A 27,926-nucleotide genomic window follows, 5' to 3' on the forward strand; every position below is an offset into this window, starting at 1 on the left:
AGCCCGACGGCGCGGGCGACACGGCGGAGCCCCCCCGAGCCCCGGCACCGCCGCCCCCCACCCCCGGCCCGGCCGCCGCCCCCTCGCCGCCACCATGAACAAGCTCTACATCGGCAACCTCAACGAGAACGTGACTCCGGCCGACTTGGAGAAAGTCTTTAACGACCACAAGATCTCCTTCAGCGGGCAGTTCCTCGTCAAGTCGGGCTATGCCTTTGTGGACTGCCCCGACGAGCAGTGGGCCATGAAAGCCATCGAAACTTTTTCGGGTGAGCCGCCTTATCTCGCCTTCCTCCCCCCCCCCCCCGCCCTCTTCCTCCTCTCCCCCTTCCCGCAGAGCTCGCCTCTCCCCCCCCCCCGCCGTGGTTCCCCCCAAAAATCGGGCGCTCCCCGGTCCCGTCGGGCCCCGCTTTTGGCCCCCTCCAAAAAAAGAGGGAAAACCCCCCCAAACCCAAACCTGCGAGCAGCGTGGGGAAAAGGGGAGGGGGAAGAGAAAGAGCGGCCTCCGAACCCACGCGCGCCCCCCCCGTGGGTCCCCCCGCCCTCCCCGCGGGTCGCGGGGGTCCCGTCGCGGCTCGGGAGGGGGGGTCGGGACTTTGGCCATTTTGATTTCGAACTGGGTTTCCTGGGGCATGTGATGTGTGGAGGAGCGCGAAGGTCGCCATGCTGCGAGCAGGGAGAGAGAAAGCTCCCCGGGAAGCGGAGAATTTTGAAAAATATTTGAATTTTGGATATTTCCACCCCCCCCTCCGCTCCTTCGCCCCCCCCCGCCCAGGCTCCTCCCGCCTCCCGCCGGGCTCTTCCCATCTTCTTCCCCCCCTCCGAAAAAAAGATTAAAAATCGTTAGAATAACCCGGCAGCGAGGAAACCCACTCCATTTTCCAAGAGAAATCCATTCCTGCCATGGAGTTACGATTTTTGAGCCTTTTAACGGGGGGGGGGGGGCGTGGGGAAGGAAATCTGCTCCGAGGACTTTCTCGTCGGGTTTAAAGAAGGGGGATTTAAATGAAAGAGAAAAATTGGGCTCAGAATGTTATTCCTCGTTTTCTTTCGCTCCGAGCAGGGTGAACTAAGGAATTAAATATTCCTAAGGAACATTGTCCAGGCTCACCACTCCCTCCCACCGCTTCCCACTTGAAGCCAGGCTTACATTTAATAAAACACACTTGTAAAGGAATCGGGAAACGTGTTTGTGCGTAGTTGGTCGTAATTTGGATTAAATTGGGAGGTTTCACGTGACTGCGTGTTATCCAAAGCTTTCTGCCCACTCCACCCAGATTTTCAAAAACAGGCACATTTTGTTTTTAGGAAAAGTGGAGCTTCATGGAAAACAGCTAGAGATCGAGCACTCAGTCCCTAAAAAGCAAAGGTAATGCAGCGTTTTCATTTGTTTTTATTATTCTTATCGTTTTGGGATTTCTGTCGGGGAGGGCGAAAAAAAAAAAAAATTCACACGATATAATGGAGGCAAAAAAAAAAAAATTATACCTAAATATGTGCATGTAAAATGAAGAGATGGTGGTGGTGGTTTGGGTTCAGAGACGTCCCCAGCGAGGCGAGAGGCAGTTTTAGGGCTCGATGTTTAATTAATTAATTAATTTAGAAGAAAACTTCCTCTGTTAAGTTTTTTTATTAAAAAAAAAAAAATGATTAAATGATTATTCCCCCCCCTCCCCTCGCTCGCCCAAGGTGATGGATGGATGGCTGGGGCGGTTTGGGTTGGGATTTTCAAACTTGTGGCACTGGAAGAATTTCCCAGCCTCTCTTGGCTCCTGTGCTGTGAAAGGGGTGAAACCTTTTTTGGTTTTTTTTTGAAGAAGAGACTGTGTGAAATTTAAAAAAAAAAAAAAAATTTTTTTTTTTTAATTTAAAACAAAGTGAATTTTGCTGAGGTTGGTTGGGGAGGACTTAAAAGAGAAGAATGAAAACAACATGGGGCTGGGCTCGCCGCGCCGTGCTGGGGAGGGATTTAAAGCCTCGGCGGCGCGGGGAGCTGGCCTGGCTCCCGCCACTCGGATTTTGGGGCGAGAACTGCCCCTTTTTGGGGCTTCCCGTCTACCTGCCGGGCGGCCCCTCCCGCCGGCCTTGGCCAGCGCAGCCCCGGCTCCTTTGGCCCTTTGTTGTTGCCGGGCCGGGCGGGACGCGGGGCCCTCCCCGGCTCGGGCTGAGCCGCCGGCGGCTCCGGTGGGTCGGGATGGGGGGTTTATCCCGGGGATTCCCCCCCCCCGGTCCCAGCCCCCCTCCATCCCATCCCCGACCAGTCCACGTTGGATCAGCCCAAACCCGGCGCCACGTGACGAGGCGGCAGCTCCGGGGCGCGGGGAGGAGGCGAAGCCGACCCTCCCTTCCCAAAATTCTGCCTTTCTCCCGAGCCCCCCAGCCCCGAGCCGCCCCCTCCCCAGCCCCACACCCGGAGCCCGTTTCTGGGCTCGGCCCCCTCGGCCTCTCTTCCAAACTTGGCAACCCCCCCCCCGGCAAGGGGCTGATCCCAAAGGCGATCCCAAATCCATGGAATCATCCCCGGGCCGGTATTTGTTGGGATTTGAGGGTTATTATTGATTTTTGGGGGCGCCTCGTGGCCGGGGTCGGTTCCTCGTCGCTCCCAATGAATGGGGGGTGTGTTGGGGAGGCGAGTCCGCCCTGGAGAGCGACACAACAACACTCGAAAAAACCCAAGGAAAACCCCATATTTTGCTTTTATCCCTCGGTGCCGCCGGAAAACCGGGAGGCGGTGGGTGAGGGGGAGCGGATTTTTGTCCTCCCAGGAGCACGTGGGGAGAAATTCGCCGAAAAGGGGAATATTTCCTCGGGTGTCTCCGCTTTGAAGACGTCCCGGGGCGGGGAAACTTTGCGAGGTTTCGGTGGAATCTTGGATTCTTTTTTTTTTTTTTCCCCTCCTGGAGCTTCCTCAGAAACGCCGTGCCTTGAATCCAGCCGGAAAATCCCCTTTTTTGGGGGGGTCGGGGGGTTAAAATGACCCCCCCCCCGTCGGGTGCTGCTCTTAAAGCCGCAGGAGCCGCTTTCGCCTCCCTTCGCCCCGGGGGGTTTCGGGGGGTCCGGGGGGGCCCAGGGGGGTCCCCGCGTCCCTTCGGTCCCACCCTCGGGAAGGGATTTGTGTTTCCCAGCGGCCAAAACGCAACTTTTTGGCAGCTCTGGGTGAACTCGGCAGGTTGGTGGCTCCCGAGGAGTTTTTTGGGGGTAATTCGGGGGCTTTTCGCCCCCTCCCGAGGAGGGTTGAGACGTTGCCTTAAAAACGCCTTTTTTTTTTTTTTTTAAATCTTTCTTTTTGTTTTTTTTCCCCCTCCCCATTTCTGCTTGTTTTCCAGACTGGATTTTCCAGTTTAAAGGCACAGAGAACAGGAAATGGTTAATTAAGGGAGGACAAAATCAGTTGGGGTTGGTGGGATCTAAAGCAAACAACCTCCCCCTCCCTCCCCTCCTCAAACCTGACATTAATTTTTTTTTTTTCCCCCTTTAAAAATGTGGGAAAACAAGTCAGGAGCAAATGTTGCACTTCCCAGTTAATTTCTATTTTTTAAAAAAAGCAAACAAAAAAAAAAGTTGGGTTTTTTGTTTTTGTTTGTTTGTTTTTCCTTCTGGTTGAAGGTGTAAAGGGGGATGTGGAGAAAACCTAATTTGGGTGGGTTTAATTAATCAGTGTGTTTAGGAATTGAGTTTTGTAAGGAAATCTTTCCTTTGCCCTCTTTAAAAATCTCTCCTGTCCCTAAACCCAGCGTAGAAAAATAATTAAAAAAAATACTGAATGGGTTAAAATGGCACCAAAAAAAAAAAAAAAAAAAAAAAAGAAACCGTTGGTTTGTGTGGCTGCAAAAAGAATAAATTGATTTAGTGGTGTTTAATTACAGTAATTCTTCAAATCACACTTAAAGCTACAAATTATGTTCATGACAAGGGGGGACCATTTTAACAAAATAGTGTAGAAGTAAAGAAAAAAATATTGCTAAACGCTGAGAAATGTGTCACTTGAGGAACAAACCCGAGTTTTCGGGTTAGTTTGTATCCGTTTGAAACACGCTGCTGCTGCTGGGGAGCTGTTTGTGCTCCGGTTTTGTTGTCAGAAAAACCGGGAGGAACTTTTTTTTTTTTGAGTTGAAAAAACCAAAAAGCCTCAAAATCGTTTTGTTTTGTCCTTTGAAAGGTTAAAAAAAAAAAAACACAACAAAAAAAAAACAACAAACAAACAAACAAAAAAACCCAACAAAAAATATTTTTGAAGGGAAAAAGATGATTTGTGGGTTTTTTTGGGGTTTTTTGAAGTTTTGGGTTTGGGGGAGGGGGTTGGAACTGGGAATTCGAGGGGGTCAAAGGAATGAATGAAGGAGGGGAAGGGGGAGGAAGGAGGGGGAAAGGAGTGAATCCATCAAGCAGACATTCCAAATATGAGGAATGTGGAAGTGAGTCGAGCAGAGAGAATGAAACCAGAACGAAACCCGGGGATTTGGGGAGGGGAAAAAAAAAAACCAAAAACCCAAAAAAAGAGGGATTTGGGCTGAGAAAGCCCCAGAGAGTGGGAATTCCAGGGGGGGTTGAGCAGGGCTCCTTCCCCAGCAGCTCGGGGGTTAATATTAATTATTTTAATTGTCATTAATGTCGTTGAGGAGTTGGTGTGGTGCAGAAAAGTGGTGGAGGAATTTAAAAGTGGCTTTTTCCCCCCTGGTTTTTGCTTCAAATCAGTGTTTTCCCACCGGAAAAATCTCCTTTCTGCCCGGGCAAAACCCTGCAATTAATTGTTCTTAACGAAATATGGTCAAATTTTGGGGGAGGGTGATTTCTTTATTTGTCACTATTAATCCAAAAATGTGCCTTTTTCCCTCGTGGTGGTCGGATTAGCTGGAAAAGGAACTTAAAAAAGAAGTGGGAGAGTTCTTTTCCACATGAGAGAAAAAGTCTGGGGTGTTGAGATAAAACTTGCTTTTAATCAGGTCTAAAAAATCCCTCTTTTCCCCTTAAAACAAAGTTGGTTTGTGAGTTTTAATATGGTTTAAAAAAATTAACACCCCCCCTGTTTTTAGGGCAGGGCTTGGAAATTGAAATTTTTGGTGAGCGAAAAGGGTCATAAACTCAGGATTCTGAGGAACAAAAAGGGTTGTAAACTTAGAATTTTTCGTTGCTTTATTTCCCTGAGCCCCCCCTTCCGAGCTGCTCCTGGTTTTACACCTCTGGGAACTGGAATCCTTTGGAATTCCGTAGGGTTTGATGATTTCCTGTTAAAAAAGTAGAGGGGGGGGGGAAAAAAAAAGTCATTCAATTAGTCATTGGGAATTTGTCAGCAAATTTCATCCACAGGTTTTAAACCTGAGATAATTAAATCGATTTTAGGATCTCTGGGAGAAAGAATAAATTTATCCCTGTACAGCCTGAAGTGAGCAAAATGCCTTTATTTCCCCTTTTTTTGTGTGGGAAAGATGGCAAATAGGTAGAAAAAAAGCCCAATTTCACCAAAAACTTTGTAGTTTTGAAGCCACAGGAGGAGGAATTTGATTTTTAAATGCAGAAAAGGATAGATAATTTAATTTATCAAACCTCAGTGGCAGCTGCAAGGACTGGACCCACTTCCCCAGTTGAATTTGTTCCGATATTTGCCTTTTTAGGTTAAAAAATAAGCAAACAGAGACCTGGGGGGAGTTGGGGTTAAAGTTCTCGCTTTGAAAATTGAGACCTGCCAGAATTTAAATAAAAAAAAAAAAAATAAAATAAGAAGGAGATTTCTGCCCCCTCCAGCTCAACCCCCCAACTCTGTTAATGTTTTCCAGAGTTTTTGGGAGGGTTTTTATTTTTTTTTTGGGAGGGTTCAGGCCAAGGTTGGACGAGGGGTTTGCAGCTCCTTTTCCAGCTCTTCTTCCCTGCTGGGGTCACCAGTTCCCACCTTTCTGCTGCCCCCTGGAATTGCTGGATTTGGGGACAGGAGGTGCCCCTGATGCAGCAGAAAATGGGGGTTTATTTCTGTTTCTTTTAACGATGCCACTGCTTTTATAGAAGGGTTTTTGTGGGGAGAAATGGCAGAATTTGGCAGGTTTTACCTTAAAGCCCAAGGTGGGGGGAAACCCTTCCCAAAAACTGAGCAGGGGAGTCGGAGAAAACAAAGAATCCAGGAGCTGGAACCTGCAGATTGCAGGTTTCTGTTGGGGGAAAAAAAGCCTTTTAAAGATGTTTACAGAGACTTTTCTGGTTTGGGGGTTTTTTTGTTGATTTTTTTTTTTTTTTGCACCCAAGGGGAGCTTTTGGAGAGTTTTGGGTGAAAATTCTCTGGGATTTAAAAGCTCAGATGAGGCCGTGTGCTCCTAAACCCCCCACTCCTGGGCAGCGCTGGCGTGGGGGGGTTTGTGGGTTCCCAGCTGGGAGACAGATCCCAAAAAACTGGGGGGGGTTGGGAAGGGACTGGGAGGAGAAGGAGTTCCCAAGGTCTGCCCGTCCTCCCTTCCCTGAGTCCTTGTGCCCCTGGGAATTCTCATCCTGCCCACTTGGAGACGTGGAGAGGACCCGGGAGGGTCCAGCACTGAGGAGCTGCAGGAGGGGGAAACCCAATTCCCAGCAAAGTTCAAAAAATCTGGGAAAACGGGTGGCACGGGAGGAAAAGCCCCAGTGAGGGGAGGGGGGATCTGCCCCGTCCTGCTGCCACCCGGGGTGGCTTCGGGCTGCTCCAGGGACAAGCACAGGGAATAATCTGCTCACCAGGGAGGGTTCTTTGCAGAGGAAAAGCTGTGTTTAAGGACAGGAGAAGCCCAGTCCCCTGGGAATGTTATCCCAGCGCCCTCCCAGCCCCTCGGCTCGTTTCCAGGTGGATCCTTCAGGGAATTCAGCTCAGAAACTTTGCTGGGCTTTGCCCCCAGTTTATCCCGGAGGTTTTGGAGCTGGGGGGCTGCAGGGGGCTTGGCTGGAAGGTTTTCCTTGTTTCTGTGACAGCTCTGGGGGGTGTCCGTGGCTCCGTCCGTGGCTCCGTCCGTGGCTCCGTCCGTCTCCTCATCCCTGCGTGTTTCCCGGTGAAGCAGGAGATGTTCTCCCAGATCTGTGTCCCTGGGGTGGGAAGGGGCTGGGGGAGCACTGGGGTTGGCCGAGGTGACCTCGGGAAGTCCCTTCCCAGCCCAGGGCAGGTGTCGGGGGCAGAGCAGGAGGTTTCTCTTCCCTCGGCTCCTCCGCTGGGGTTCCCTGGGAAGTTCTGGGAAAGGGAATTTGAGGTGTTGTTTTAAACTGGTTTCCTTAAACCCGGTGTGTGTTCCCTGGTTTTGATGGAATAACCCACTGGAGTGGGGTGGGAACCAGTCCCACACTGGTTCACATCCCGTGTCGGAGCTGCTCCAGAAGGGGCTGGAAAATCCCCGTGGGTTTGTCTGGAGGTTTAACACGAAAATGGAGGTTTCACTGGAACCCACTTGGTTTTCTCCTCTGGGCAGTGGATGGGGCTTTCTGGGAAGGGTCTTGGGAGGGTTGGGGTCCTGCAGCCCATTGCTGGATCCTGCCAGCCCTTCCCACAGGGAGCAGTGCCTGCCTCATATCCCCATCCCACAGGGAGCAGTGCCTGTCCCATCTCCCATCCCACAGGGAGCAGTGCCTGTCTCATATCCCCATCCCACAGGGAGCAGTGCCTGTCCCATCTCCCATCCCACAGGGAGCAGTGCCTGCCTCATATCCCCATCCCACAGGGAGCAGTGCCTGTCCCGTGTCCCATCCCACAGGGAGCAGTGCCTGTCCCATCTCCCATCCCACAGGGAGCAGTGCCTGTCCCATCTCCCATCCCACAGGGAGCAGTGCCTGTCCCATCTCCCATCCCACAGGGAGCAGTGCCTGTCCCATCTCCCATCCCACAGGGAGCAGTGCCTGCCTCATATCCCCATCCCACAGGGAGCAGTGCCTGTCCCATCTCCCATCCCACAGGGAGCAGTGCCTGTCCCGTGTCCCCATCCCATAGGGAGCAGTGCCTGTCCCATGTCCCATCCCACAGGGAGCAGTGCCTGTCCCATATCCCCATCCCACAGGGAGCAGTGCCTGTCCCATCTCCCATCCCACAGGGAGCAGTGCCTGTCCCATCTCCCATCCCACAGGGAGCAGTGCCTGTCCCATGTCCCCATCCCACAGGGAGCAGTGCCTATCCCATCTCCCATCCCACAGGGAGCAGTGCCTGTCCCATCTCCCATCCCACAGGGAGCAGTGCCTGTCCCGTGTCCCCATCCCACAGGGAGCAGTGCCTGCCTCGTGTCCCCTTCCTTTGGGGTTTGGCTTTGTTTTGGCAGCCTCTGGAGTGAGCCAAGCTGTGTTTTGGGTGCTGGTTCCTGTTCCAAGGGGCAGCTTTGGGGTACCTGGGTGGTTTGTGTGCGTTGGGAAGTGGTTTTGGGCAACCCTTCCTCATCCCTGGGCTGAGTCCAGTCTGGCTCCAGCTGCCTTTACAGCCCCTGCTTGGGAGCTTCCCTAAGGAAACCCATAAAACCTGCGGGGCAGGGAGACACTTTGTTGGGAGATGAGGGGTCAGGAGCTGGGAGCTCAGTGGGGAGGGAGCAGGGAACGTCCATGGGGATGGGATGGGATGGGAGCAACAGCGGAGCAGGAGCATCCCTCCTGCATTCTCAGCTCCCGGTGTGAGAGAGCAGGAGGGCACAGGAGCGAGCAGGAGGGCACAGGAGGGCACAGGAGGACACAGGAGCGAGCAGGAGAGAGCAGGAGAGCCCAGGAGTGAATAGGAGTGAGCAGGAGAGCCCAGCCTTCCTCCTGGGGAGGGAAAAAAAATAGGAGAAACTAAACAAAGCCAAAAACTCTGTGGGTCTCAGAGGAGCCCTCGATCCGTCAGGAAATGGGTCATTTATTTTATTGTAACCGACCCTCGGAGCCCTGACAGGGGCAGGGCTGAAATTTCACACCTTCCCGGCTACTGGAATGATCTGGGCCGTTGGGAGTTTGGGAAAACACCCCCCCGGCCCGTGGGTGTCCCGGCAGAACTCGCTCCACGCGTTGTTTTTCGGGATGCGGCGCCGGGTTGGGTTTGGGATGCTCCGACACGCTCCACCTGCCATCCGGGCGGGAGCGGCGCCGGGAGCTGGCACAGCTCCACGGGCACAGTGGGACCCATCCCGCACGGTCCGGGGGCATGGCCGTGTGTAAACAGCACTTGAGATTCCAGGGAAACGGGTTGGCACAAAAAGGGGGAAGTTTTGACTCCGACCACGAAGGTCCCGCCGCAGTTTCCTTTATTTTTTCCAAGGCTGAGGGAGATCCTGGGGGAGCAGCTTCCCGGATCGGAGCGCGGAGGAGCCGGGGGAATGGTGAGCCAGAGCCAAATCAAAGGGAGCAGCATGAAAAAAACCAACCAGAAAGGCTCCCAGGGCCAGATTTTCACCCCCAGTTGGAGCCGGTTCTTCCCGACTGGGATCGAAGCGTCCAAGTCAAAGCTCGTTTTGCTCTGAGTGCTCCTGGAAAACTCCGGCTGTCGGGATTCCTGCTGGGTCCTGCAGATCTGGGTCTGGCAGCTCACGGGGGGAGGTTTCAGCTGGTCCTGCTCCTGCTGCCCCAGGGAGGGGGGGATGCCAGGGGGGCACAGCCCGGGGGGTCCAGGGCAGTCACTTGTCCCCCACTTTTCCCCTTTGCTGCACCAGGAGTCGTGTTTGGAGCTTGTGATGGGTTTGTCCGACTGTTTGGGGATTTCTGGAGTGCTCAGGGCTGGGACCTGTGGGTGAGGGGCAGAATGAGGGGCAGGAGGGTGAGGGGGGCACTCAGTGAAGCCCGAAATGCTCCGTTCTCCCTTCAGGCTCCACGTTTTCTCTGGAGTTTATCACCTGCAAAGCTCTGGCTTTGCTTCAACTCCCGCACGATCCGAAGGTGTGGGATCAGAGCTTCTGGCTGTGTTGGTGCAGTTAAACAACACCTGTGTTGAGGTATCACAGGCTGGGGCAGCACTTACCTGTGAGGGGCTGGGGAACGGGACCGGGGTGGGATGAACTTTGTGGTTCCAGGACTGTCAATCTTATCCCAATTATTCCGTGGTCATTACTGATCACAGCCAAGCAGACTCAGTCACCTGAGTGGGTGGTCATTTGTGTGTGTATATATATAGATAGATAGATAGATAGATAGATAGATATGAGTGTGTATGTTTACTCTGAAGACATTCAGGTGTGTTTTGGGATCTCCTTTGGGCAGATAAAATCGTCTCCCAGACGGATCAAAGGAGCACTAAATCACTGCAAGGGAGCCCTGATCCCTCCGAGGGGGAAGAGCCCGTGGCTGCTGCAGGTTTTTACAGGGTTGTTTGGGGTGTAATTTCAGGAGGAGCCAAGAATCTCCCATAAATGTTGTGCTTTCGGGCTGGGATTCCCGAGGATTCCCGAGGATTCCCAAGGATGTGCTGGCGGCACCGGGACCGTCCGTCTGGGGCGAGCGGGGCTGCCTGGCTGCTGAAGTGAGGCATGTGCTGAACTGCAGCCTAAATATACAACTTTATGTGGACTTTATATAGTCCTTGTTTGGTGCTCAGTTACAGCTGAGCCAATAATGCACCACGTCCCCCTGACATCCTGCAGCCTCCTCTCCTCTCCCGCTCGGGGCTCCGGCTTTTATGGGTGACACTTGTGGAGGGAGGGAGGAGGTTTGTGACCCTTGAAAAGCTCTGCCTGGGCTGAAGGGCTTCCCCTGTGTCACTCCCGTGTCACTCCTGTGCACCCCCAGCCAGGAATGTTTGCCTGGTGGAAATTTTGTGTTTGGTTTCCTCCGATGCTTCGGAAGCTCCTTTCTCTGCCCTCCGTCTGCACCAGGAAAACTTGGCACTGGGAGGGTCCAGGGAAGGCACACGGGAGGGAGGGCACGGGCACGGCTGAGGGGAATTCCCTGAGGATGGAAAAAAATCGGGATATTTGGGCAGCTTTGGGCTGGATTTCCCTAATGCCGAGTTGAGTTTCTTTGGGGGGTGTTTGGGTTGGTTTTCCGTGTTCCCCGGGTCAGAGCAGTGGTGGCTTTCAATGCCTTTGCTTCATCCCCACTGGTCACTGGCAGTGGAGTAGAAAAGCCCCGTTTTTGCTGTTTTGCAGCTCCTTCCCTGTCCTACCCGAGCCTCAGCCTTTTTCTTCTCTCATTCCTGCCCCCTTTGCTGAAAAGCCCGACCCCAAACTAACAAACGGGGCTTTTGGGAGACTTTGCACCTCCTCTGCTGCTGGTCCAGCTGCTGTGGGATGAAGGGGGTTTGACCCCCTCCCAAAGCTGAGCAGATGCTGAAGGAGGAGCTGTGGGTGTCCTTGGCCAGGCTGTCCAAGGGGGGTTCATTGGCATCTTCCCTCCTGCCCCCCAGGGGTGATTTTTGTGGGCTCAGCGGGAGAAACTTGAATTTCTTGTTTTTCCGTGAAAATGCTCAGTTGTGTCACCTTGGAAGAGTTTTGCTTTGCCCTCGTCTCCTGCTGGAGGGGAAATGGAGAAAACAAGTTTGGCTTCCACCAGATTTGGTGAAGAACTTGGTTTTGCTGTTTAAAATCTGTGCTGGTGTTGCCTGTGACACCAAACCCACTGCCAGCCTGTGCCCACTCCAGGGATGGAAAGGGATTTGGGAGCTCCTGGCTGGGATCTGGGCTGGGGTTGGTGCCTGAAGCGATGGGGACAAGCATCCTGCTCCCAGCCTGAGCTGCTGGGGGGTCTGATCCCCACCCTGCCACCTCCCCAGCCCCCCGGGGAGGACTGGCAGCGGCACCACGGGTTCTAACTTGAGCTTTGGGAAAAGGGTCTCCACCCTGGAATTAAGTTCAGAAGGAGCATAATCAGTGTTGTAACTTCTGGGTTCTCCCTTTATGAGTCTGCTTTTGATCCGGGAGGGTTTGTCTGCCTGTAATCACTGCACTGGTTCAACCTGATCTGGCTTAAAACAGACTTGGTGCTGCTGGTCCTTGTGCATCCCCCTCCTCCCCCTCCTCCTCCCAGCACAGCCCTCCATCAGGAGAACCCTCCAAAGTCACAACCAGTTTTGTTTCCTGTTCCTTGTGCTGGCACCTTGTGCGTGGGAAGCTGTCTGGGGACTTTATCCTGGCAGCTTCCCTTGGATTTAACGATTCCCCCTTAATTTCCCTGCTCCGAGTGCTCCAAACCCACGGGGTTTGTGAGGGACCCCACTGCCCAGGGGGCTGTAAATACAGAATAAAGAGGAGTCTCTGCCCACTTTCTGCCTGCAGAATCACATGAAATATCTCTGAGTGACACCTGCCAGTCACCCTGATAGTGGTGTTTAATTATTGGGAAATCAGGGTGCTGTAGGACCCACCCAAAGGCGTGTGCTGGCGGGGGCTGGGGCTCCACCAGCTCTCTGGGAGCTGCCTGAAGCTCCACTGGCAAAGCCTGGACTTGTCTCAAAGCCACCAGAGCTGCTGGAAACCAGTTAGAAACGTGCCCTGGGCACTGGGGGGAGGGTGGAGGTGGCAGAGAGAAGGGGGTGAGGGGTTCAGGGGTGGCACCTCGTCCCCCTCACCCTGAGGAAGGAGCAGGGGTCTGGGGCGTGGCTGGAGTCGTCCTCTAGGCAAGGGGAGGAGAAAGGTTGTTTGGGAGGTTTCTGTGAGGTTTCTGTGAGGTTTCTGTGAGGTTTCTGTGATAATCATTTGAAGCACCGAGGTGTTGGCTTCTCTCAGGTTGGCACTTTGGGTGGATGTTGTGTGTGCTCCATGCCAGCTCCATCTCCTCAGGATCAGTGGGGAAAATCGGGAATGGAAAGGGCACAGCAGTTTAAAGGAAGGAGGGAATGTGAGGCAGAACATTTTCCTGGCTTTGAGCATCAGCCTGACCCTTCCCTCTGCCCCCGGGATGCAGCAGCTCCTCTGAAAGCAGGGCTGAGTTCCCAAGGGCTTTCCAGGGGATGCTCATGGGCAAGTCCTTCTTGTGAGTCCTGCACAAAACCCTCCTCAGTTCTCAGAAGTGCTGCTCAGAACTGATGCTCAGAGGTGCTGCTCAGTGTGCAGAGCAGTTCTGAGAACGAGCTAATGGGGAGAAACCAATTAGCCAGATTGATTAGCCCCCGATCAGGTTCTGGTTGCCGAGCTGATGGATGGGAAGGATCAATCACGTCCTGCTGCTTTGCCAGGGACGCCCCAGCCCGGGGGAGCTGCTCTGTCTGAGCCCCCTGGGATGGGGCTTCTCCAAAATCCCGTGGCCACTTCGCCCCTGTGTCCCTCCAACTGCAAGAATCCCAAGTCTTTGTTGGCTTGCTGCCCTCAGGAGGGGCCTCCTGGCTCCTTCCTCCCCAGACATGAGCCCGCTTTCCCCCTCTCCTTTCTGCTGCTGCTGCTTTAATCTCATCATTACACACATTTGCATATTCTTTTCTCAGCCTCCTCTTCCCTTGGTTCCACGCCCAACCCTCTCTCCCTCTCTCCCATCAGCCACCCTGCAGCTCTGCCTTTGCTGTCACGGGGGCACTGGGACCCTCCAGACCCCCCCAGTGACCCCCAACCACCGGTGCCGTGGCCGTGGAGCTGTTTCTTTGGGAAGCTTTGGGATACCGTGGAATTCCCGGAATGGTTTGGATCGGGAGGGACCTCAAAGCTCATCTCGTTCCACCTCACACCTTCCACCAGCCCGGGTTGCTCCAAGGCTCCTCCTGTTTGTCCTTGGGCAATCCCAGGGATGGGACCACGGGATGTTTCCAGCAGGTCTCTGGGGATGGAAGGAAGGAGTTTGGCAGCTCAGAATAACCCAGGATGCTTTTCCAGGGGTTTAAGAGCTTGTGGCACTGGTGACGTTGAGCTCTGGTGCCAAAAGGTGTTTTGGAGGCAGGGAGATGATTTTCTGGGAGACCTTTGCTTTTCCTTTACGGGAGATAAGGAAAACTCGTGGTTTAACTGGTGTTTCCTGAGCTGGCTCCATTTTCAGGACTAGAAAAAAGGGACGATCCTCTCTTTTTTCCCGTTCCATCCCTCCCGGATCCTTCTCAACTGTAGCATATTTGGGGGCTTTTTTGGTGGGTTTTTTTTCATTTTTTTCTTGCTCCCTGGGACCTGCCCCCCATGTCACAGCCCAGTTTTTAGCCCAAATTACCTCAATCAGCAGCTTCAGGGGTGAAAACAGGGGTACCAGAGGGACGTGGGAGCTGAGGTGGTCGGACTGGTGATGGGGAGCATGGCCAGGAGAAGGCAGCGGTGACCTGCCAGAAAATCCAGTGCTCTTAAAATGCCCTTAATTTAGGGCTCAGCCCCTGACCTGCAGAAAATTTAAGGCCAGGTCTGCATTTTTTAACTTGTGTGTTTAAACTGAATATTCCTGGTGCTCGTCCTTGAGGTGTTAAAGCTTGAGACAAGACAGCTCCAAATCTCAGAGCTCTGCTTTCGAGCTCTTTGCAAGCTCAGGGGAAGACTCTTCCACGATTTCTCCCCATTCCCTCATGGAGGTTTTTCTTCCAGACCACGAAGGTTCTGGAAGTTCAGCCTGGAGCTCGTGAGGAGCTGAGCCAGGAGCTCTGGATTCAGGGGGAAAAAAATCAGATATTCAAGTATTTCTCTCTGCTTCAGTGTGACTCAAACTTTGGTAACCAGGAGGGAATTCAGTAATTTGAGGAGGGAATTTGGATCCTTGCTCGAGCATCATCTGGTGGATTTGGAATGTGGGGGGTTTTTTCCTGCCTTGATGTTGTGTGAGTGTTTCCAGCGAGGACCTTGTTGGGAATTCCGTGTGTTGGGGGGTTTAACAGCACAAAACTGATGGCAGGGGGATGAGCCAAGGGATGTGTTGGCTCGGAGGGCAAGGAAAAGGTGGCAAGTCGTGGATGAAATGGCAGAGCAGATCCTGTCCAAGTGGGGATCCCGTCCTGGGATCTGGTGACATCCCAGCAGGCACCTCCTCCCTTGTGCTGTTGTTTCCTTGTCAGTGAAGGGAGTTCAGGGATAATATTCCCACCAGCAAATGGAAAGCCTATGAAATTATAGGGGAAAAGCAAGTAATTCCTGCTACAAGTTTCCTCCGGGTCCCCCTGGCAACGTTTGTGTCTTAGCAACCGCCTTTTCCCATTTAAAAATGTTTGAAACATTAAAAAACAACAACAACACAACAACAACAAGGCATTAAGCACAGGATTAAGTGCCTTTCCTGAATCAAAGCCTAACTAGATAAATGAAATGCTGTTAATTGAATCAGGGATGCTCTGTGTTTCCAGCCCCCCAATTTGCATCCCATTTGCATGTGATTGCAGAGCCATCCTTGGTGTTCAGTGGGGGAAGGTCCCCCCTCCCCCTGTCCCTGGTTTTGGGTGTCCTCCCCCTGCCATGGGGTTGGGGGATGAGTCTGGGGAGAGCCCAGGGCTTGGCTCTGCTTGGTCCCTCAGCACCTCGGTGCCTTTGGTCACCTCTGAACACGTGGAGAGGGTGGAGAAGGTCCAGGAGGTGTTGGATAAACGGGAAATGCCAGAGCCAACATCCCACGGGCTGTGCTGGGGGTGTGAGGCTCTGGAGCTGTTCCTGACACCCCAGTGCAGAGCCACGGGGGGCAGAGGACCAGCAGCTCCCTCTGTGGTTCTTTCCCTGTCGGACATTCCCTAAATCAGCTCCTGGCTGAAGAAAAATCCAGTTATCCCAGTAAAACTGGGGCTGATGTGGGAAGAGGAAGGCAACCTGCAGGGATACCTGCTGGGACAGCCACCCACAGGGGGTTGGGCTTCTGGGGTCAGTTGGGGGTTGTTGTTGCTCCCTAAATATGGGCCTTGTGGAGCCCCGTGTGTGGGGAGTGCAGGGGGGGTGGATATTCCCTGTGGATCACAGGGAATTTTGTTTGGGGCTAAAAGCTCCAAAGGCAATAGTTGGGGTGACCTGAGCACCCCAAACCCTCCACCCTGATCCTCCTCCACCCTGATCCTCCTCCACCCTGATCCTCCTCCACCCTGATCCTTCAGCTGCCTCTGCGATGCCGGTGCTGGTGATGCTCCGGGTCAAATCCCACAGGGAAAACAACCCCAATCCCTGAGGGATCCCCTGCCTGCTCCCTGAGGCACATCCCCAGGGTGTGATGGAGAGGCACAGGTTTTATCCTGACCCTGCCAGTGGCATCCAGCTCCTCTCTCCAGCTTTCCAGGCTGGGCAGAGCAGCTCCTGCCTCGTCTGGGATGTGCGGCCAAAGCTTTGTTGGGAAGAGACGATGGGAATTCCCCTGGAGCTCCTCACCGGAGCCAGGGATGTGGGATGGATGAGGGTGGATGAGGGTGGGCTCTGTCCCCACAAAGTGTCACCCTGAGAAGGCCCCGTGGGGCTGGAGCAGAGGGAAGGGAACCCTGTGTGGGTTCGGGATGTGCCGGTGCCGCTTTTCCGTCGGCTCCGGCTCCCGGCGGCCGATCCCGGCCTCCCGCTGGATCCCGGCCAGGCTCCCTGCTCCTGGCGGGCTGGTGCCCCTTTCTTGGGTCCCTGCCACCACCACTGCCGTGCCAGGCCACTCCAGGGAATTACCAGCGGATTCTTAATTAAGTGGGAGGCTCCGGCCACCCTCTGGAAGGCGATCCCGGCGGATGCGTCCAGGGCTGAGGGAAGGGGGGATCCCGAGGGCTGAATCCAGGCTTGGATGTCTCCCAGAGGGACTGAAAAATCAAAATCTGAACCAAAACGAACCCCAGACCCGATTTGGGGTGTTCATGGTGGTTCTGCCTCCCTGGTGATCGGGGTTTCTGTGGAGGTTCCTGTTTGTTGGTCCTGATGTGAGGAGGGTGCTCAGCTCCAGGGATGAGGGCTGGGAGGGCTCTGGGAGCCTCAGGGACATTCCAGCTGCTCCAGGGCTGTCAGACACCAGCAGTGGGAATTCCCTGAACCCACAAACCTCTCCTTTGCTGTCTCTTCCCATTGCACCTCGGTGTCTCCCGTCTGGAAAGGGGGCTCTTCCTCATCCTCCCTGGGTTTGATCCACATGGCACCAACAGGCACAGCCCGGAGGGAGGGGAATCTCCGCAGTTCCCGGGATCTGCAGGATCCCTGGCTGCTCTCCTGGGTTCTCCCTGTTGCTCCAAGTCACTTCACTCCGTCTCTCTTGGCTTTCCCTACAGGGAGGTTTAACCCGGGGGTGTGTCGGGCTCTTTGAAGAGCTGGCTGGAGGGAAATCCGAGGAAAGCCTTGGATGGAGCACATCCTGCTGCTCCCAGAGCTCGGGGATAATGAGGGACTGACCCGAAGGCTCGTCCGTGTGCGGCTCCATGACATGGAACCTGTTGCAGCCTCCTGTTCTCCGGGTGCAGCAGGATGGGGGGGTTTCCCCCTCAGAAAGCCCAGCCCAGGGCCAGGGAGGGTTATGGAGTTCCAGGAGATTCCAAAGGTCTCACTTTGCCTCCCGGTCCTGTGGGAGAACCGCTCGGGGCCGCTGGGTGTGCTGGCAGGTTTTCCAGGCTGAGGGATGGAGGCAGTGGGCTGTTGAAGGGCTGTTATCCCAAACGGCACCGTCAGTGCGGGGCAGGAGGATGGTGACACCGGGATCCATCCCCGGGACACACAATTCCTCTCCCCGTACGTTCCTCCAGCTCTTCACCCTCCCCTTTCCTCCCCCTTTGGTGTTTTTACTCAAAGAGTTGCCGGCACGTGCAGGAACTGCCCACACTGGCAATTGGCAAACAGGCAATTTTTGTACCGGGTCGATCCGTCCGTTCCGGCTCATCCCGAGGACCTGGGAGACTCCCGCCTTTGGTGTGAGGTGAGCAGCACCCAGCAGAGCAGCACCCAGCAGAGCAGCACCCAGCAGAGCTCCCACCTTCTCCCACGAGCTGGGGCTGCTCCGGAGCCGCTGCCCGTGGGAAGGGCACGGGCGCCAGCCCTGGCTGGCAGCCGAGGTCGGGCGAGCGGAGTTCAGCGGGAGGGAGGAGCTCCCGCCTTTGGCACCTCGTGAATAGAAACCCAGGGAATAAAAACCCAGGGAATCGCCGTGGCACGGAGTTATTTACTCGGGGAGCGGCTCCGCTCGGAGCGGGCGGATCCGACGGCGTTCCAAGCCGGCAGGACCCGCTCCTGGCAGAGCAGAGAGCGGAGTTTATTTATTCATGACTTCCTCTGTCATTCCCACCACGGCCGCTCCGGTGGAGCCGGATCCCAGCTCCGGATCCCGGCTCGGCGGAGTGGGAGCTTCCCACCCTCTGTGGGGCAACTCCAGAGCTCCCCAAAGGGTCCTGGATGTGGCCCCGATCCCGCCGTCCCCGTGGCACGATGGGCGCCGCTGGAGCTGGGTCGGGAGCGTTGTCTCATCCCGGGATTCCGTGGGATCCTGCCCCGCTCACCTCGCTGTGCCGATGACAGACCCGGCTCTCCCTCCGCGGGGATTTAACATCCATCAGCCACGGAGGCAAATAATCCCGGTGGAACGGCCCTGATGGGAGGAATTCTGGTTAATTAACATATTAGTGACAGCGCCGTGGCCCCGGCGAGGCGCCCCCGGACCCAGGTGATGCTCTTCCCACACCCATTCCTCTCGGAAAGGGAATTCCGCCGCTTCCCTTAATTCATTTGATTTTTCGGGGGGGGAGCTGCCACCAGCAGAATCGGGGAGGGGGGGATTGGCGAGGCCATAAATGGCTCTTTTCTCTCCATGGCACGCTGGATTCCGGTCACGTCCGTGCCGAGCACGTGCGCTGCCCAGGCAGATGCTCCCAGCAATCCGGAGAAGTTTCCGTGGCAGGGGTGGGCGGTGGGGAGACCTCCAGGGCTTCCTCTGTCACTTCCAATCCCTTTGACCCTCCCTGGGCTCCGACATTCCTCGCATTCTGAATTTCTTAATCTCTCTCTCTGGTGGGGTTTGGGATGGGGATTAGCCTGGAAAGGAGGGATCTGGTTTCAGAGCCTCGTATTCCCCCTTTCCTTCCTGCAGTTCCCTCCCCCCACCCCCGGACATGCTGGGATTTGGAGGGTTGGGTTGGTTTCTTTTTCCTCATCCACCTGGTTTGCATCTGTAGCAACGACAAAATTGGTGTTTCAGAGCCTCCCCTGTGGCTGAGCTGGAAAATCTCTTTTTTTTTGAGCTTTGTTTTGAATTTTAGGGGGGAGAACCCCCCCAGATCCAGCCCTTCCCTCCCTCCGGTCTGAACCTTCGGGAAATCTTCGGTGTCTTGGGGAAATGTCACTTCTGGTTCTGTTGGAAACCAACTGGCCAGGCCTTTTTTGGGGTTTTGATGTGTGAGGAGGTGCTCGAGGCAGCTGCTTTCACCTCAGAGGGTGAGGGGGATGAGGAGGAATCCTTATCCTAAATCACAGGGATGGCTTTGGGCCGTTCCATGCTGGATGATTCCTCCTCATGGACAAGTGAGCTGAGGTTGTGTGATCAGAAAATAATGACCCAGAACCTCATTTTATCCCTTTTCTTTGGATTATTTCCCGTGTTTATTCACCCTTTGGATTCAAAGCTGGGTCTGTGTTGGGGTCTGAGGGTGTTCACCCCACATGGAGCTGCCTGCTGTGGCTGTGACATTTATCTTCCTTTTCTTTAGGCAGCTGAAAAACCAGGAGTTTTGGCTATTCCCCCCCAAAAAAAAAAGAGGCCAGGGAGGGGTAGCAGCCATCCCTGGGGGGCTGGCACTGTTGGCAGCACAAAGCTGCATCTGTGGGCACCTAAAGGGGGGATTTTGGGGGGGATTTGGGGTGTCCAGCGGCACGGCGGGTGCGGGTGCCACGGGATGATCCCACGGGATGATCCCAGGGCTGCTCTCAGCTGTCTCCAGCAGCTGCTCCGAGGGGGGTCAGGGGGGAAACGACACCCCCGGGGCAAACCTGGCACCGGGATTATAAAAAGAGTTTCTATTTTGGGAAAAGCGAGGTTGGGAAGAGCCGAAAATGTGAGTGGAGAAGCAACCTGAGCCCATCCCGGGGGAAGGAGCCAGGTTGTCCATGCCTTGGTTCCCCTCGGAGCCCACCCAGACCCTCAGCTGGGTTTTGGGATGTGGGAGGGATGCTCCCGTTGTCCCAGGGCTCATCCCTCTGCTGAGGGAAGGCACAGCTCCCTGTTTGCCTTCGAATCTTTCTGTTTAATCTGGGAACAGCCTCTGCCTTTCCAACCATTGGGGCTCTTCCCGGTGCCAAAGGTCTGGGGGGGATAGTTGGGAATTTTCTTCTTCTCCAGCACAAACCCATCCCGGGCCGGGCTGGGTGTGACCAGCCCAGAGCCACCAGAATCCCTGGGAATGCAGGGAGACACAAAGCTCGGTCAGATCCACCAGGATGGACACACTTGGGCCCCTAAATCCGCTCCTTAATCACTTCTCCTTCATTTCAGGAGCCGGAAAATCCAAATCCGGAACATCCCCCCCCAGCTGCGATGGGAGGTAAGAGGGGCGAGCGGGCAGGACCGGATCACATTTAGGGCCTAATTCCCCCCCTCCAGGTTTCTGTACTTGGGATTAAAGTCAGTGTTTCCTTTCCTTTGTCATTAATTGGGTCTAATTATACAAGCCCGTTGCTTGTTTCTCTCCCATTACAGGAGTAAAATCGAGGGATAGAAGCGACGTAAGCGACACCACCAAAAATCCCCATTAATACCCGGGTTTTATGATTTATCTATTGTACAGGGAACAAAATGGATCCTTTCTTCCCGCTGCCTGCTGGGACTTTTCCCTGACTCTCTTTTCCCCCCCCGCTGGCTCTGAGGCCCCTTGGTCCAGCATCCTGGGGCAGGCAGGAGCTTCCCTCATCTAATTGCTTGTGAAATCTTAATGACCAGACAGCTGCCTCGTAGGGATGGGCTGCGTCCCCCTGATCAGCCCTGACAATCCCGGGGTAAAGCGGGTCTGTTTTCCCCCCTCTGCCTCTTGCAGGTTTTGGATGGTTTGCTGGCCCAGTACGGCACCGTGGAGAACTGCGAGCAAGGTGAGGCTGCCGGAGGAAAAGCTGAGTCTGGGGGTTTAATTTTTTACCCCGGATCTTTTTCATTTTTTTTTTTTGGGGAGGGGGAGGATGGACACGTGGTTTCCCCTTTGTCAGCAGGCTGAGGATGTCAAGAGGTCTCAGCCTGGTGGCTGAGGCATTTTTTTGTGTGTGTGTGTGTGTGTTCCCTGTTTTCCCAAAGATGAGTCCGTGGGGTGGGTTTGGGGGCAGCACAAGTGGCTGTTCCCACACCGGGCGCTGGGTCAGCACCATTCCCGGCGCTCTGGGAAGGTGCCGGATGCTCTCCCGAGGCACCGGGGGCTCTCTGGCTCTGCTCAGCAGATTTTATCTCAGCCTCTGCCGCTGATCACTCCAGGGAAGAGGTTTAATGTCGCCCCCGGGATGTTTAATGGGAATAGAGTTACCACAACCTGCTTGGAAACGGAAAGGAGGGCTCGGAGGAGCTCCTGGGATTGTCCCCGGGCTCCAGAGAGGGCTGGGGTGGAGTTGGTTTGGTGGCTTTGCCACAGAGCACAGAGGTGGATCAGCATCCTCTGAACAACCAGGAGGGTCTGTGGTGCCCAGGGTGGGGCTGAGCCTCTGGATACAACAACCAGGAGGGTCTGCAGTGCCCAGGGGGGATCAGCATCCTCTGAACAACCAGGAGGGTCTGCAGTGCCCAGGGTGGGGCTGAGCCTCGGGATGCTCCTCTCCTCCTCTCCCCCCAGGGAAAAAACTGTTGGCAAATCCCCCAGAGGGGATTTATCCAAGCAGGGGCTCGTCTGAGGGGTCTCTGAGCTTTTTTGGGAGGGCTCTGGTCCCTGGTTTTGTGCTGCCTCTCCAGCTCCTGCCCCTCTCGCCCGCAGTGAACACGGACAGTGAGACCGCCGTGGTCAACGTCACCTACGCCAACCGGGAGCAGACCAGGCAGTGAGTGCCCCCGTCCCTCGGGAATTCTGCCCTCCCTGCCACAGCTCTGGCCCCTTCCCTGCCTGCAGAAAACCGGACTTCCCGTGCTGTCAACCAGATTACCCCCAGATTCCTAAATTCTGGCTAAAAATGAGGCAAATCTTTGCGGACCCCCCTGTGCTCTGGTTTGTTTTCCTTCACCTTCAGATGGATTTCCAAGTTTTTGGGCTTCTCTTGGAGGTTCAGAGTGTAAAACTGTAACTTTTTGCTCGAGCAAAAGCGGAGATTTCCTTGGGCTTCCGTGATTTCAGGAGTTGTGTCCCCAGAAAAGGCAATGATGAGACCAAACGTCAGATCAGAGACCTGGCAGCACACGTGTTCCCTCTGTCAAAGGGAGGCTCGCAGCTCCCTTCCCTGCTTTTTCCGCCCCCAGGGATGCACGGGCTTCATCCAGCGGCTCTCCCTGGTTCCTTCATGCCCTGCAGGGAAAAATCTCAGTTCAGCAAGTTTTAGGTTTTTTTTTGTTTGTTTGTTTGTTTTTTGTTTTTTTTTTCGGTTAATTTGGGGTGTTTTTTGCAAGAGTTGTGAGTCCCCGACCGCGTTGTGGAGCCGGGGAGGTTTCCCGGAGCTGCGGGAGAGCCGTGACCAAACCAACCCCCGGCCTTGCTCTTGCTGCCAGCCCCATCTACCGACAGCTTTCGGCCCCTGCACCCCCGAATTCCTGCCGGGAGAGGGATTCGAGGCACCAGGCAAAACCCACAACGTGCAGGGGACGTGGGAATCGCCCCTTGCACAGTCCCGTTCTTGCCTCCTTCACCTGGGGGGGGTTTCCCTCGGGATATTTGGGCTCATCCAAAGTCCCTCTGGGTGCCGGGTCCTCCCAGCGCTGGGGGTGTTCCCGCACCAGGGAAGGTTTGGTTTGGGGTTGAGCTCATCCCGGGAGGGACCTGCATCCCAGGGGGGACCTGCAGCCCAGGGGGGACCTGCAGCCCGGGAGGGACCTGCACCCCAGGGGGGACCTGCACCCCAGGGGGGATCTGCAGCCCGGGGAGGGACCTGCAGCCCGGGAGGGACCTGCACCCCAGGGGGGACCTGCAGCCCAGGGAGGGACCTGCAGCCCGGGAGGGACCTGCAGCCCAACCCTTCCTCCCTTCCCAGAGCCATCATGAAGCTGAACGGGCACCAGCTGGAGAACCACGCACTCAAGGTCTCCTACATCCCGGACGAGCAGTCGGTGCCGGGGCCGGAGAACGGGCGCCGGGGGGGGTTTGGGGCCCGAGGGGCCCCCCGACAGGGCTCCCCCGTCTCCGCGGGGGCTCCGGTCAAGCAGCAGCCCGTGGACATCCCCCTGCGGCTGCTGGTGCCCACCCAGTACGTGGGGGCCATCATCGGCAAGGAAGGGGCCACCATCAGGAACATCACCAAGCAGACGCAGTCCAAGTGAGTCCCCTCTCCCACCCTTGTTGCTCTCACAGGGATTAAGGTGCTGGCTTGGGGTTGTTTTTTTTTGGGAAATGGGTTGTTCGGGGCCCAGGGCTGTGTGTCCAGGAGCCACCCCCCTGCTCTCTGCCCCAGCCAGGCTCTCTGGCTGCTCTTCCCTCGGAATCTCCCTCTGCCAGGGCTGGGATGGGGCCCAGCCAGGCTCGTTTAATGGGATTTGTTGAACTCCCCCCCTGTGCTCGAGGGTTTGGCCCCTGAGCTCGTGTTGGCCACGGCTCTGGTCCCCCAAGGAAGGCCTTACCTGGGATGTGGGGTGATGGACAGCCCACCCCGTCCCCAGGCACGTGCCTGTTCCACCCCTTAATCGCTCCTGTGGCTTAAAATAAATAGATGCTGGTGCCTTATTTGGAGTGGGGGGATTGGAGCCCCTGAGCTCTGCATCCACGGGGAATGTCGAGCCAGGATTTGCCCCTCCTGCCTTCCCTGGGTGCAAATGTAACCCCAGAGCGGGGTGTGAGCTCCAGGCTCACAGGGGGAGCGGAGCAGCCGGTGCTCTTGGCCTCGGGAAGCCACGGAGCCGCTTCCCAGCTCCCATCCCGCCCTTCCAGGATCGACGTGCACCGGAAAGAAAACGCGGGGGCCGCAGAAAAAGCCATCAGCATCCACTCCACCCCCGAGGGCTGCTCTGCTGCCTGCAAGATGATCCTGGAGATCATGCAGAAGGAGGCGAAGGACACCAAGACGTAAGGATTTCCCACGTGTGTCCCACCCGGGGCCCTTCCCTGGGCTCTGTGCTGCTCCCACAGGGGCAGGAGCTTTGTCCTGGGGGACTCCAGGCAGCGGGATTCCAGCTTCCCTCATCCCTCTGCACCAAACAAACCCCTCCTCTTCTGGCTGCCCTGGTCCTTCACGTTGGGTTTTCCCCCCGTTCCTCTCCCAAGGGCTGACGAAGTGCCTCTGAAAATCCTGGCCCACAACAACTTCGTGGGGCGCCTGATCGGCAAAGAGGGGCGGAACCTGAAGAAGGTGGAGCAGGACACGGAGACCAAAATCACCATCTCGTCGTAAGGCTCCTGTTCCCTTTGAGGGGGGAACCAGGACAGAACTTCCACAGCCCGGGGCAGGATGGGGAGGACAAGGAGGAGGCAGGGGACGAGTGGGCAGAGATGCTTTAGTGCCCAGAGCTCTCTGGAAAAACCTTGGTGTTATATTTTCTGTATTCCCCTCCCCATCCCTCTGGTGTCCCCTCTGGTGTCCCCTCTCCATCCCTTCAGTGTCTCCTCCCACCCCTTCAGGGCTGTAGAGCTCAACCCAGGCTGGTTTGATGGCCAGGACTGGAGTTTTACTCTTAAATCCCGTTTTTGGGGAAGGCAGAGTGGCCTTCCCAGCACAAACCGCGGTGCTGGGCCCTGCTCTGAGCGTGGCAGTGGCACCCTGTGTCCCCAGCACCTCAGTGGGACCCCTTGGAAGGGCTGGAGGTCCTGATGGAGCAGGGTCTCGGTGCTGACACTCCTTCCCACCAGCTTGCAGGACCTGACCCTGTACAACCCCGAAAGGACCATCACGGTGAAGGGCTCCATCGAGAACTGCTGCAAGGCAGAGCAGGAGATCATGAAGAAAGTGAGGGAAGCCTACGAGAACGACGTGGCTGCCATGAGTGTGAGTGGGCTCCCTCCTGCCCCGGCTGCCAGGAGCCCTCTGGGCTGATGCCCTGACAAAAGTAACACCCTCTTCTCTCCTCAGTTACAATCCCACCTCATCCCTGGCCTTAACCTGGCTGCTGTCGGCCTCTTCCCTGCCTCCTCCAACGCGGTGCCTCCACCACCCAGCAGCGTCTCGGGGGCTGCCCCGTACAGCTCCTTCATGGTAGGTGATCCCTGGGCAGCTCCGACCGCTCCTGCTTCCAGCTCGGGGCTGTCTCCCGCATGGAGAAGAGCTGTGGGATGGCCAGCGAGCCTTCAGCACTCCCTGCTGCCGGCAGCTCCAGCGTGGGAGCGGGGGCTGGACCCTTCATCCCTTGAGAAGGCGCTCGGCCCCCACGGGGTCTGCTGGGGGCTCAGCCAGCCCTGCGCCCTTGGGAGCGCTGTGGGTGTCACTCGGGGCTCGAAGGGTGACACTGAGACCTGGGTGGTGACACCGAGCCCTGGGTGGTGACACCGAGCCCTGGGTGGTGACACCGAGCCCCGGGTGGTGACACTGAACCCCGGGTGGTGACACCGAGCCCCGGGTGGTGACACTGAGCCCCGGGTGGTGACGGTGAGCCCCGGGTGGTGACACTGAGCCCTGAGTGGTGACACTGAGCCCTCCCTGCCATCCCTGCAGCCCCCGGAGCAGGAGACAGTGCACGTGTTCATCCCCGCCCAGGCGGTCGGGGCCATCATCGGCAAGAAGGGCCAGCACATCAAGCAGCTCTCCCGGTTCGCAAGTGCCTCCATCAAGGTAGGGCTGCCCTGGGGGGACCCGCCCTCCGCCACCACCTCCCCAAGAGAGGGAGCATTTCTCCCCGGAAACCCACCCAAACACCTCGGCGGGGCCGGGGGCCGACGCTGCGATGTCACCCCGTGTCTGTCCCTCTCCAGATCGCCCCTCCGGAGACGCCGGACTCCAAAGTGCGCATGGTCGTCATCACGGGCCCTCCAGAAGCCCAGTTCAAGGTTCTCCCCGTGCTGCCAACACCCCGGGGTGTTTGGGGGGTCCCTCTGTGCCACCCTGGGCAGCTGGGAAGGGAGGAGCAGGGTGGTGACCCCGATGTCGAGCCCCCCAGTGTGCAACCGGGTAAACCCGGGATCAGCTCTCCCGGGGGCTGAGCTGGCTGGAAACTCCAAGGAACTGGGATTTTGTGGGATGCTGTCCCAGCCCGGGTCCCGGGGATGGGGCTCACTGAGCTGGGGGGGACAGGCAGGGGTGGGACATTTTTGGGTGGTGCCTGACGCCGTGCTCCACCCCTTCCCCAGGCACAGGGCAGGATTTACGGGAAGCTGAAGGAGGAGAACTTCTTCGGGCCGAAGGAGGAGGTGAAGCTGGAGACGCACATCCGCGTGCCCGCCTCGGCCGCGGGAAGGGTCATCGGCAAAGGCGGCAAGACCGTGAGCTGGGCTGGGGGACGGGACAGCCCGGGACGGAATTCCTGGGGGGATGGCTGGGATTTCACGGAAGGACTCATCCCTTTTTTTTTACCCCTTCCCCGCAGGTCAACGAGCTGCAGAACCTGACGGCAGCCGAGGTGGTGGTGCCGCGGGACCAGATCCCTGACGAGAACGAGCAGGTCATCGTGAAGATCATCGGGCACTTCTACGCCAGCCAGGTACGGCCCCAGAGCCCCGGCCACGGCCCCAGAGCCCCGGCCACGGCCCCAGAGCCCCGGCCACGGCCCCAGAGCCCCGGCCACGGCCCCAGAGACCCGACCACGGCCCCAGAGCCCCGACCACAGCCCCAGAGCCCCGACCACGGCCCCAGAGACCCGACCACGGCCCCAGAGCTCCTGCTCTGCCCTGGGGGCTTCTCCAGCCTGTCCATCCCGGGGCATCCTCCCGTGGGAGTTCTCTCCACGCCTGGCCGGGGGTGTTTGTGGGGGGGTTTGTGGCAGCTGTGCCTTCTGCCACGTGGGATGGTGGGGGAGCAGGGAGAGCTGTGGGAGTGGGAGCACACACAGAGTGTGACCTCCCAAACCCAAATTCTGGGGGGGAAAAAAACCCCTAAAAACAGGACAGGAATGGATTTCCAGGAGCCATTTCCAGGAGCTGTCACCCAGCCCAGCTGAGCACTGTAAATGTTTCCCTCATTCCTGAGGTCTTGGTGCCTCTGGGGTTTTCCCTCCAACTTCCCCCTTTCCTCTCCTGTGAGGAAAATCTGGGAGAATTAGGATTGTTCAGTCTGGAAAAGAGAAGTTTCAGAGTGACCTAATCGTGACCTTCCAGGACCTGAAGGAGCTGACAGAGACCTGGAGAAAGTGGAATGGCTTCAAATTGCCAGAGGGCAGGGATAGATGGGATACTGGGAGGAAATTCTTCCCTGTGAGGGTGGGGAGGGGCTGGAACAGATTTCCCAGAAAAGCTGTGGCTGCCCCATCCCTGGGAGTGTTCCAGGCTGGAACTTGGAGCAACCTGGGCTGGCGAAGGTGCCCCTGCCCGCGGGAGTGACCGATCCCTGGGTCTGCAGCTGTGCCAGGGGAGGTTTAGGTTGGAGATTAGGAAGAATTTCTTTGCAGAGAGGGTGCTCAGCCATTGGAATGGGCTGCCCAGGGAAGGGGTGGATGCTCCATCCCTGGAGGTGTTTAAGGACAGACTGGATGTGGCATCAGTGCCATGGGCTGGGAACCACAGCGGGGTTGGATCAAGGGTTGGACTGGATGATCTCGGAGGTCCCTTCCAACGCAGCTGATCCTGTGATCCCCACGTTGTCGTTCCCAGATGGCTCAGCGCAAGATCCGGGACATCCTGGCCCAGGTGAAGCAGCAGCACCAGAAGGGCCAGAGCGGGCAGACGCAGGCGCGCAGGAAATAGGAGCGGCGGCGCCGGCGGCGCGGGAACGCGGCAGGAGCGGGGCCGGGCTAAGAGTGGCTGGAATCAGTTACCGAGCACAGCCGGGACCTTTTCACTAATCGGGCAGCACTAAAGGCAGTTTGACTGATTGATTGATTGGCTTCCAAGGCAGAGGGGCAGGGAAGGAACCGTCGCAGCCCTTCCGAGCTCCACAGCTACTTAAATGGGCACGAGGGGCTGAGGGGACACAGAGGGGCCGTGCTGGGGACACAGTGGGGACACAGTGGTGGCCAGCGTGGCCACCAGGTCCCCCTCTGGGCCACCG

The 27,926-nt window shown here is 56.5% G+C and overlaps 1 protein-coding gene across 4 annotated transcripts; it reads left to right on the forward strand.

Moving 5' to 3' along the window:
- On the forward strand, positions 1–27,622 carry IGF2BP1 (insulin like growth factor 2 mRNA binding protein 1). Of its 4 annotated transcripts, none has more exons than XM_027737631.1 (15): positions 1–269; positions 1,309–1,369; positions 20,185–20,233; positions 20,723–20,774; positions 21,638–21,701; positions 22,839–23,120; positions 23,729–23,863; positions 24,062–24,184; positions 24,644–24,779; positions 24,864–24,986; positions 25,443–25,559; positions 25,700–25,774; positions 26,075–26,206; positions 26,311–26,424; positions 27,530–27,622. In XM_027737631.1, the coding sequence occupies exons 1-15, from the start codon at positions 95–97 to the stop codon at positions 27,620–27,622; spliced, it is 1,731 nt and encodes a 576-aa protein (XP_027593432.1). In that variant the 5' UTR covers positions 1–94. The 4 variants fall into 4 exon arrangements, with proteins under 4 accessions (XP_027593432.1, XP_027593431.1, XP_027593433.1 ...); XM_027737630.1 differs by having other exon boundaries at positions 95–269; positions 25,422–25,559; XM_027737632.1 differs by having other exon boundaries at positions 95–269; positions 24,864–24,970; positions 25,409–25,559.
- Positions 27,623–27,926: the final 304 nt, after the last annotated feature.

Source organism: Pipra filicauda, unplaced genomic scaffold, assembly GCF_003945595.2.
Source record: "Pipra filicauda isolate LSUMZ 115617 unplaced genomic scaffold, ASM394559v2 scaffold524_size386432_pilon, whole genome shotgun sequence".
NCBI lineage: Eukaryota > Metazoa > Chordata > Aves > Passeriformes > Pipridae > Pipra > Pipra filicauda.

Bases quoted from the DNA above. Each gene is read 5' to 3' on its own strand.
- IGF2BP1 (XM_027737630.1), top strand. From the start codon at position 95: ATGAACAAGCTCTACATCGGCAACCTCAACGAGAACGTGACTCCGGCC. The intron at 20,234-20,722 runs GTAAGAGGGGCG...TGCCTCTTGCAG, and splicing joins CCCCCCAGCTGCGATGGGAG to GTTTTGGATGGTTTGCTGGC. The intron at 25,775-26,074 runs GTTCTCCCCGTG...CCCCTTCCCCAG, and splicing joins CTCCAGAAGCCCAGTTCAAG to GCACAGGGCAGGATTTACGG.